Source organism: Cygnus olor, chromosome 1 (assembly GCF_009769625.2).
Source record: "Cygnus olor isolate bCygOlo1 chromosome 1, bCygOlo1.pri.v2, whole genome shotgun sequence".
NCBI classification, from domain to species: Eukaryota; Metazoa; Chordata; class Aves; order Anseriformes; family Anatidae; genus Cygnus; species Cygnus olor.
The window spans coordinates 164555973-164567454 of record NC_049169.1 but is presented as its reverse complement, the minus strand read 5'-3'; the positions used below and the strand labels follow the sequence as shown (position 1 = coordinate 164567454).

Here is an 11482-nt window from a genome sequence, read left to right as displayed (position 1 = left end):
AACAGGTAAAGCAAATTTTCCATTCTTTTGGGTTTCTTATGTTTTGAACTTAGGAAAAAAAAATCCACAATATTAAGATTCCAGAAATAGCAGCTCAGAACGCTCAATGACTTGACTTCGCATAGAATAAAGTGCAACCAAATGAAATGCACAGCAAGAATACTTATACTTCTCTATCAATTAAATCAACCACTCTTACAAAAAGGTTTTTTGTCACTGTATCCTAAAATTGTACTTTTGTTGTCAGCCTCAAGCTGTATTAATTTAAATTTATCAGTCACTGACACTGCATGCAATTTTACATTTCCAATGAATCCTTACAACGTGTTTCTGTCCTAATCAGAAACATGTTAATACACTTCTTTTGGTATGGCCTTTCTTGTCATTCGCATAAGCAGCAACTCTATTTGCATATGAGAATCCTTCAAACTAAACAGCGTGTGAATTTTACAAGCTCTGCTCTGTAATAGTTGACTGAACATTTATTCCTTTACTGTATACAAATCAACACCTCAAGTCATTATGTACTAAACTGTGAATCCTTAAACTGACTGCCAAGTCCATAACTATAGATGTCCATCAGACAACATTTTGGTTTTTGTTGTCCAAGGACACTTCAGAAGACACTGTGATTAGAGGCAGCAATTTGCATGTTTTCCCAAACAAAACTTAATTTATTCTGCAGAGCACTTCTGAGTTATGCTATTAGGGTCCTTCAAAAGTGTCCTAGAATTTCATCACGGTTGAAACAACAACAAAAAAAGACTGTTCTCAACTGAAGACAGCATTTTGGTATGTTGTGGTTTTTTTTTTTTTTTTCATATGTTAGCTTATTATTAAGTTAGAACACCATGAAGCTTCAATTTAACTTTTGTGTACTTTGCCACTCTGAAATCAAGGAAACTTGTACTTTGTTACCTCTTTTGCTCCTAAGAGGAGAAATTTGAGGAATGGGAATGAAATTTTTTTCCTTGTGTTCTCTTCTCATTTTTACATATGATTTTGATACTCTAATGAAATCAGGAATTCCAATGTTGAAGGGATTCCCTAAACATAGATAACCCCGATTCCAAGAGACTAAATCAATCAAAGTGTAATGGTATGTACCATTGTAATTTCATTCTTTGTTATTACTTATTACTTGTTTACTTGCACTTACTGTTATTACTGACAAGTTGGATCTCTGAATCAACGTAAGCCAATCTCATTTCAAAATAATTTAGAAGAACTACTTGTATCTTCAACTATGCTATTACTACAATTTTGCTAGCAACTTCATTTCTTCATATTTTAGTTCCTTTAAAATTTTCTTAGGAGCAACAGATTCCTAGAATTGTTAATCCAAAATATGTCATTACCTGTTACATTCCTTATTTTATCCTCTTCATCTTTTATTAGTTATGTGCACCTACCGCATAACTAGGAATCAAAGTAAATTATTATTCTTTGCTTATTTTACTTCTTGGATCTACTTACTGATGATCAACAATTTACCACAGAAACTGAGATTTCAGTAAAGGGTATGACATTTTCTTGCTATACAGACATTGGTACTAATTCATATATTGAGACACTACTACATTTTGAAAATCACATTTTCTTTACTATCAATGTAAGCGCCTCAGAACTGAAAGCAATACTTTCCATTAAAACATTGGCTTAAGTGAATTCATCCTGAAAGGCTAACATAAAGCTTCTCTGAAGGATAGTCAAATGTTTCAGTTGATTTTACTTGCAGTTGTTCTTTTTATACCTTTGAACTTTACAGTAAGACAGGAAACAGTTCCTATAATAAACAGACCTTGCTTCTCTACATTATACAATCCTTTCCGGCAATAAAGGAAGGAACTGAATGAAATCAGAGAGAGGAACATTCCAGTCAACAGTCTCTCAAAACTCTCTGAGGTTATAGAAAAAAGCCAGACTGTAGTAGTGCATCTTATCAGTCCCCCGTGCTATAACTTTAAAAGGAGTAGACAATGGACCTTGCGAGAGAGGTGAACTAACAAAGTATTTGCCAGTTCAAAAATAAGAGAATCCAATACAAGACTGTACAACTGGTGCTCCAAAAGCTGTCTTTACTAAATACCCTAAGACTGAAACTACACTGAAAGAACACAATACTGCTGCTAAAGAACCTTTCCTCATGCACACTTCAGATGTGTTTATTTCTGTTACTTCTCTAAAAAGGTGTGGTATAATAGCACATACAGTTTTATTTACTTTTCTTAGAAATAGAGCATGACAACACACAAACCTGTAATAAAGAATCTGTGGAATCTGTCCGCGTGTTTGGTTTGTGCCGTTACTGCTCAGACTACATGTACTAAAGGTAAATGTTACACCATCTGGACACTGAACTGTGGTCATTCCTCCATCTCCATTGGCAGTCCGGCTTCCGTAATTCCTCAAACGAATCGCATATTTCACATTTTCCTTAAAAAGGAGAGGCAAAAGCAGTATGCAGTATAAAACAAGTATGTAAGTTAGGCTTCATGGTATTATGAAAGCTATTTCAACTATAATCTGTTTTATGCTATTATAAAAGTAAAGTTTTAATTTCTTTTTACTTCCAGGATTTGCACTTTTCAGTTACAAGGTGACAACTTACAAAGCAAACGTCAATATCAACTGTAGATGTGTGAACAAAAAAACTATTATACTGAACACTCTAGGTTTTGTTTTCTACAAGTCATATGAAACTTATAGATATGTACTTCTTTGATTTACCTTCAGTGGTACAACTTTATCAAGTCTGATTTCAGCTATGTCACTGGGAGAATCATCCGTGGTGTAAGTTCCTTTAACCAATTCTAAAGATGTCCATCTATGAGAATGAGTTGAATCTCCAGTATGATCACTCTAAATCAAAGACCAATGACATTTTAATACATTTATTATGTAAATACATAGCACATTCGTGGAAATGTGCCAGTTATTTTCTCTCGTAGAAACTGTTTAACACATCATTACAAATAAAACAAAACTGAAGAAGTTTTTTCAAATGTGGTACTTACATCATCAACTAATACTTCCAGTTCATACTCATGAATTCCCCCTCCACCGTAAACAGAAAAGCCTACTACAACTACACCAGCCTTGTCCACAGAGAAACATATTGCATCAGGGGATCCATTCCCAGTATTCCAGCTTCTTCCCTGGCTTGTTTTAGTGAATCTGTTTGGAGTGGATTTGACAGAATGAAGAGAGTTCAGCCCATCAACCTGCAGAAAATCAAATAGAAGTATGAGAAGTTAACTGTTAAACACTAGGCAACTTTAATAAAGCAAAGTAGATGTCACTATTGGGGCTTCTTTTCAGTACCAGGTAAAAAGGAAAAAAAAATTCTGGTAATTATGAGCTAAGTAAGAATTATTAGGAACCTTAATTTTTTTTCAAGCATTTTAATATTTATATTTTGTAGGACGAATTATCAGAAAAGATAACTTAACTGTGCCTCAAGAAGAAGAGCTGCATATTTCTGCTTTAGGGTATGGTCAATACCAGGAGAGGAAAGATATATATTTTACATAATAATAATAAGGTCTTTAATCAATCTTATCAAAAATGTACTTTCTGTGAAAAAATTTGCTGATAGTACACAAACTGTGATGTGCATTTAATAAAATCAAATACATTCCTATCATTTAACAACATGATAGATTCATACATGTGAAACTCTGGATTTTAAGAAGTTAGACAGTACCATTCTCAATTTTCAAATACAAACCAAATAAACTGTAAAAAGTCTAATGATGTCTTTTATATGTATCTATAAATTGAATTATACAGTATTCAGTATTATCGTCAGTATTGTATTCAGTATTATTATTCAGAATTATACAGTATTGAATACAAGGTGGAAGCTATAACACAAGGTGGAAGCTATAAAATGCATAAACAAAACACATTATAAATTCTGACCCATAACCAAAAGCAGATAGAATTAGAACACATGGAGGACCCATGATACCATCAGAGGCACAGAGACGCTCAGGGATGTGCCACTGCCTCCAATGAACACCAAATGAATACACTTCATGTGTATGTAGACATGATGATTTCATGGTGCTTTCATGTGTAGGCATACATGAAAAAAAAAACACTTAAAAATATTGTCACTTTGGAAAAATGTACAGTATTCTTCAGCCATAATGAAGTAGCTAATTATCAACAGTATTTACCTAATACATTGAACTTTTTTTAAAAACCTAGACATCTGAAAGCTGCTGAGAACAATTCCAGCATCTGTAAAATATCTACACACCTAGATAATTTCTGTCACAGCATGTATTACATTCATAATATACCTGTCCTGAAAGACTTCTAGGAATGGTCTTATGGAAGCTTTACCTCAGATCCTAATGCTGATGCTGTAAGTTCACTCACGATACTAGCAAGCAACCCACAGGTATTAGAAACTAGATGTGAAGAAAAAAGTTCATTTTCTCGTCTAAGGCTGTTCCGGACTGGTAAAACAACAATGACCAACATCTTTTCCAGCACTTCCCGAAAGCTTGTCATTCCTGAAACATTTTCTTCGCTCTGCATAAAGAAGAGAAAAATGGCAAATAACATTGTTCTTAAAAAATAAAAAAAAAGCTTTTCAAGCTTTCCACATATTATAAACATTAATAATTAATGAATCAGTGACATTAATAATAAGAAATGTCTAGGGGGTAAAAAAAATAAAATAAAAATCAAAGCTATCATAACATGTATTCCTTTGTCAAGAACCTGATTAATATTGCATATATGTGTCCTTCTCAAGATGTAGCTGTTTTTAAAGCCCTCCATGTTTTTATAGCCCTCCACATAAGCATACAATAGGTTACTTAGTTTCTTAGCTTTTAAGCATATAACAGATTACAGCAAATAAATGGCTACCTATTGAGCTCTTCACATCGTCTTCCCCATTGCCTAAAAGGAAACTCAGAAGCTTTTTGGCTTTGATTTTAGTAAAGAGAATGTTCTGTCCAAAAGGGTAAGATGAAATCAGTGATGGGAAGCTTATAAAAACAGTTTACTGAATGAAGAATGTTAAACAAACCTAAACTTAGGTACCTACTGTGTCTACTACTTAAGTGACATCCACTGTTTTTCAAAATAGTTATACCTGCTAAAAGTCATTCCCGGTAATTAAAAATAGAATCAGCTACACTGATTGGAATCAAAGGCTTGTCTTTCTCACCATTCTGTCTTACAAGAATATCCAATAGTGAATAGACAGGAAAGACAATCATGTCAAGCAAACCTGTACAGATAGCTGCACGGAACACTTTCAATCTTTAGCTGTTAAGAAACAGCTGTATCCAAGATGGAAATATTATCTTTGCACTTAACAGGTTTTGGTGGATTTTTTTCTTCAACTTACACAGATGCTTTTTACATCCATGAAAACTTTCATCATAGAAATGGTCTGCAGAAAGATGTTCCACAGCTTAGCTGCATGTTTAAGGAAGAACACTACTTTTTGCTACTTTTTGAACTTACCTTCTGCTAAAGTCTCTGGTTGCTCCAAAGTTTTGGTATTGGAAGACTCAACGACTATCATTTATTTACCTTTCATGCATCATTCACAATTTCATAAGACCTTACCCTTCTCGTCTTTTAAAGTGAAGAAAACTATTTAGTAGTCCTAGATCTTTATCATCTTTACCCTTTTCATTCCTGTAAATCTTTTCTGAAATTCCAAAACTTCTGCAAAAATACAGCGTTTGACAGTTCAACAACCTGTTGTAGAACTATAGGAACTGGACTTCCCTTGTCCACCTGCTTATTTACTCCTTTAAAAACTTCAGTTTGAAACATGAATTTTTTACTGAAGATGTGCTGACTCTTCCTCAAAGCACTGGATCTACCCACACTTTTATTCTTGTGATCATGTGCAAAAGCTGAGAAACTCTTGCAGAGAACACTGTGCAACAGAAGACAACTCTAAAATATATTTCTACCATTTTAATATTCCAGAATAAACATCTTTTCTCAAACATTTTTCCTCAAACATTTTTCCTCAAACAGGCAAGAACTGGAGAAATTCAGACCAAAATATAAAAATTTAATAAAATAACAAATGTTTGAAACAAATCTTTTAGAAAGAAAGCACTGAAGCAATTCAGCTACAATCTTATAAAACTAAAATTTTAAATTACATAACTTTTATTTGTTGGAAAGTAAAACAGGTTTATAAATTTTTAGAACATATCCTAACCTGACTAAGTTTTTCCATATGTGCAACCAAAAGAGGAAAACGATGGGCCAGAGCAGAGTCATTCTCAGTGCTGACTTGTTTTACCATTGATCGCAGCAATGCCTCTCCATCATAAGCAATTGGAAAAATAGAGGTCAGTTTCACTGAAGTGTGGCAGAGAGCAGACATAACAGCAGCAAGAAGCCGGCTACTGGAGGTTTTGAAATTTGCTTCTTGGATGTCCTAAAGACATAAAAAGGAATTAATAGAAATGCACTGTTACATTCAAAGTCAATGAGGAAGAACAACTTTTGAAAGGAAATTTCTGGTTTTATAGTAATTATAGAAAGAGCTTAAATAAACAATTCCATATGTTTTTAGATTTGCTGTGAATTTTACATTATCTTCTCTCCTGAGCTTTGATTCAGATCTTTCAAACTGGAATAATTAAAATTTGTTTTATGACATGTTTTAAAACAATAAACCCATTAAAATTACTTTTGAAATCATGATACTCCCTTGAAGCCTTCTTATAATTAAAATTTAATTAGAATAATATGCTAAAGAACTGTTTCCTCCTTGGATTTTAATACACTACATGAATTTTCAAGCAAAGAAACAAATTGTTTATATCTCATTTAATGCAAGCGAGCAACTAGACTGTTTAGATACGGGATGCTCATTCATAATAAGCACGATGCTTAGGAAAAACTTGCTGATTATAGGATAATATTGCCAGCTTCTCATCTACTTTGCTGGATCACAGCACTGCTGCAACATTTAATAATGAGAAATTACTGGTTTATTAGTGATGAATTATTAGTATCAAAAATTCCACAAGCATGCTTCTAAGCAATGTGCAGCAACAGTAATCACATATAAAGCATAGACTACACACTGAAAAAGCAGTGTGCAGCAGGTTTTTTGACCACAGCAGAATTTGAATTGCAAACCATGATAAACACACAAAAGCAATAAAGAATTTTAAAACTGCTTTGCTTCTTTGAGCACAAGAGCAAGCTAAGCTGTAATGTTCACTTGTGACACTTTAATGTACCTGATCCAAACAATTGAGCAAGTCACAAAGACATGCCCACTGGAGAGCTGGTGTTGGATAAAAAGAATGAAAGCAAGCTGTGAAAGTATTATGGCATTCCTGAAGAACAGCTTCTAAAAGGCTCAGGGGCTGACTGAGATATCCTTGGGGATCATTGTCCAACTTGACCATGCAATGATCAACTCCTTCAGATAGGATTTTTCTCAGCAAGGTCCTAGTTTTTCCAATGCAATCTGCTAGTTTGCTGGTTTCTTCTACAACCGCCTTAGCCGTAGCTAGGTTACAAAAAAGAAGAGCATTCATGTTCAATAAATTAAACATTTTCATATAAAATGCACATTATATGTGCAAATAAAACATCTAGCAACATTGATTAATGTATATTTAGAAAAGTTAATTTCACAAAGCAAAATAGTGAAGGGTGTGTTCAGCTACATCACAGAAACCTGCACATCAAAAACTTCCAATTTTCCGGTCTTTCATAATACATGCTGCATTTTAATATAAGTACTGTTAAACTACAGGTACGAAAAACATTTACTGTCTTTCAAATTTAAACTGTGCTCACTACCAAAGCACGTACTATGCACAGAAATGGGAGAAATGAAGACACAAAATGGATTAAAAGAACTCAACTGTCAAGCAAAACAAAAATTAAAATACACACGAGTTTCAGTGTAAACACGTGGTATTGGACACTTGGTTATGCAGTTAATTGCAAATATCCCATTTCTGACTGTAAGTCTCTTAATTGCTCCAATAAAAATATCTGTAGAAGCAATTTCATCTTACTGCATACTCTACAAGAATAGATCAATCTTGTCAATGTCCTGTATATTATTATTTGCTGATAAATATTGAACAAGTGAATTAAGAAAAATACCTGATATTGGATATATTTCACAGGTGTAGACCCTCAGCAACCTCAGACAGCAAGTACCCACAAAACGCAATCTTTCTAAATCCAGAAGAGTAGCAGTATATTGGAATCCTTTAAGTCCACGAAGTTCTTCGACTCCTAGCACCAGTGTTGTCCAGCTCCAGTGAAGAATGCTCAATAAAGACTCAAAGCATTCCTATTTCAGGATATGAAGTGTAAAGGAAAACAGATTTTGTGTAAAAAACAAAACCAAAAAAAATTGAACTTTCAGCAACAGAATAAGATGAAATGCAAACAACATCATAATCAGTGTTTAATCTGAAAACATACCTATGCCTACACAAATCTACCATACAAGACACAAAACTTATTTGTTTGAGAATAAGCAAACTGAGAAGGTAGGGAATATTTCACTGTATTGGTGTCCTAAAAGCAATTTATAACACATTATAATATTAGGCATGTGGAAGTCTCTCATTTATTTAAGAACTAGCAGCTGTTTCTGTTCATCTGTAATAAAGATTTTTCAGTAAATTTTACTTGTTTAATCTGCATTGAATAGTGTGATACTTACTTTTAACAGAATACATTTTTGCCATAATGGTAATGTATCAGGGCTGGTCTAGCCTTGCTTTTAATCAGTTACGATCTGTAAGATCATGTGAACTATATCACGTTTACAGTACTTGGAAATTTCAACAGAAGCACTTGGTAGTCCATGAGGAATCTGAGGGTTTACAAAGTTTTGTTTATCCAAAAATTTGTTTCTACCGTTACGAAATGTGTTAGTTTCATACAGCTGTACCTCAGAAGGTAGCCTACAAGTATTTGGTATTGATTACCTACAAGGTGCAGGTATACCTTCAAGCTGCAACAAACACACTGACTGTTCAGTTATGTATACAATGTCCAGAATGCCTGATTCTCTAGAATGGTAAAACTCTTATGCCAATTAGTCCCTGTGGTGAGGGATAATAGCACCAAAATAATGAAGAAGGAAGATACAATGCGAAGTATTAAAAGCCACAGTAGTCCCTAGTTTAATGTCAAAATTTTAAAGTAAACATATTTAGAGTAGCTATTAATATGTTCTAATAATGATTACTAAAAATGCAAATCATATCAAACTTCTAGAATTAATCTGAACACTGGAAGATCATTCTGATCATTAGAGAATACTGAAAAAATGCAGAATATGTAAATGAGAAAAAAAAGCTGGTTAAAAAAACAGATTGCACATGTCTGTATGTAGGCAATAACTTCTATGTAACTGTTAGTTAAGAATACTGACAGTACACATAATACAGCATAAAATATATTTTATGGGATGAAGCTGAAAAAAAGGATGAAACTGAACAACAAATAATCATTGCTTGTAACAGATAAGTAAGGGACTGTACTATGAAAACACAAAGATGGAATTGGCCTTATTCTGCATCATAATATAGTATTTCAATGGAGTGCATTATGCCTCAAAATTTGACCCTCCTCCTGATGTATGTGAAGAACTGCACACTATCTTCTACTACTAGTTGCAGGGCGTTGTACCTATTAATACTCCTTACCTCAGCTTATCAGAGTTTAATTAAATGCTGATACTCAACGTATATTGGAAAGTGTGGGAAAGGAATTCGCAGGGAGCTTCGTGCTGTTTCACACGTCCCTGAGTTAGAGATAATGAGGAAAACAGCGGTAGAACCAAAAACTTGAGCAAGGTCGAGATAAAGTAAATTGGCTACAGAGTTAAAGATGAGCTTTGGGCAGTGGCCAACTGCTGGCTGGCTCAAGGCGCGTCCGAGGGTCTCTAACCAATTGTAAGACAGATTCAGGCGCGTGGACAGCGCGTGGGGCTACGGGGAAAGTATATGTAGTAGTGTAAAAGGGCAATAAACGTCTCCTATTCAAGAGCCATCAGGAGGCTGTGTCGTGCATCCCTTCAGGAAAGCATCCAAGAGGAAAATGAATCTTACCAATGACTAATTGGCAATGTAAAAGCCACAGAAAAGAGCATACAGTTAAGCTCCTTCAAAACTAAACTAAACTAAACTAAACTAAAATCTGCCAATATTAATTTCTTTGCAGTAAGGGCTTTTACACTGAATGCAATCAGTAAGTAAAAACTCAAAACAAAATAAAACAAAGACAATCAGAAAAAAAAACTACGAAACTCAAACATGAAAAGTAAACTAAACCTCACAAACAAAAATATTTCTAGGCTTGCACCATAAGGTTAATACCAAGGTTAGCTCAGGCTTAAATTTGCAGTCTGCAAACTTCAGAAAACAAATAAATAATAAAAACAAATGAACAAAATCAAAACGCAAAAGTTCTACGTAACAGTGTAACTTCTGCTTGATACAGCAGATAAAAAAAACCACTAATGATTTCCACACATACATCTTTCAGTTTTGTAAGTATGAATGAACATGCACGAAACAGAAAGGATTCCAGATAATACTCACCACTGACACAGTTCTGGCAAAAGACCTCTTTAAAATATGCACAGGCTCACTGGTTTGCTGTTTTCCTTTGGATGCACTACCATCACTTGTTGGCAGCCTGGAAGACCAATTTAAGATTTAAGAACTGACCTATATTCTGCACCAAGCTTTCCTGTTTCTATTGTTGAAGAACAACAGTGGAAGAAAGGTTTAACAGAGTTATCCATAAATGCTCAATTTCAGCATAACTTCCTCCAGTTCCTAACCCTTCTAGACCAGCAATTAAATATCTTGAATTCTGTTCAACTAGCAACATTGTGACAACTGAGAATAAATTTGAGATCTATGTGAAATTTATACAAGCATTTACTTTATTTCTTCAGATAAAAATTTTAGGACTAGAAATGTTATTTCTCAAAGAATGCTGGGTTTCGGTATGTGTAGGCCACATCATTTTTACTTTGTGATATCTACTGCATATCAAGCACGCAGAATTAAAACCCAACATTTTTGTCTTTTAGTATTCACAGAGATAAAATCAGTCCACACATCCTGAATGCAGATACAAGTTCGAGCATACTTTACCCCTTCAATTTCACTCAAACTGCAATGAAAAAAGACAAAACTGTATGTACCTATAAGGAAGTGAAAGAAGAGAGAGGGAACCAAAGGGATACTAACTTCTTGAAGAATTCTGGTTCCTAATAAAAAAGTATTTTTATTTTCTGGGGATACAACATCCCTGAGTCTATTCTTAACTCTGAAGTGTATAGGATGTTGTTTGGAATTAAAGTACCTGAAGGTGGGTCCCAAAGTCCCACACAATAAAAGCAAAACCAATATAGGCAGCACATGTTAATGCAGCACCTTTCCTCATGTGCCACTTGTGGCTCTTCAGCCACATACTTCTTCAG

At 34.2% G+C, this 11482-nt stretch overlaps 1 protein-coding gene across 21 annotated transcripts in view; it reads right to left on the bottom strand.

Moving 5' to 3' along the window:
- The window catches only part of MYCBP2 (MYC binding protein 2), a 196025-nt gene that overhangs the window by 89256 nt on the left and 95287 nt on the right, over positions 1-11482 (bottom strand). For 20 of the 21 annotated variants that reach the window (XM_040539587.1, XM_040539595.1, XM_040539597.1 and 17 more), the window contains 8 exons: positions 10590-10686; positions 8131-8323; positions 7248-7522; positions 6212-6433; positions 4354-4545; positions 3018-3224; positions 2731-2862; positions 2258-2436 (listed from right to left, as the gene is read on the bottom strand). In XM_040539587.1, the coding sequence (XP_040395521.1) occupies positions 2258-2436; positions 2731-2862; positions 3018-3224; positions 4354-4545; positions 6212-6433; positions 7248-7522; positions 8131-8323; positions 10590-10686 (1497 nt within the window). The remainder of the gene's footprint in view (positions 1-2257; positions 2437-2730; positions 2863-3017; positions 3225-4353; positions 4546-6211; positions 6434-7247; positions 7523-8130; positions 8324-10589; positions 10687-11482) is intronic. The other variant, XM_040539617.1, reaches the window with a different exon arrangement.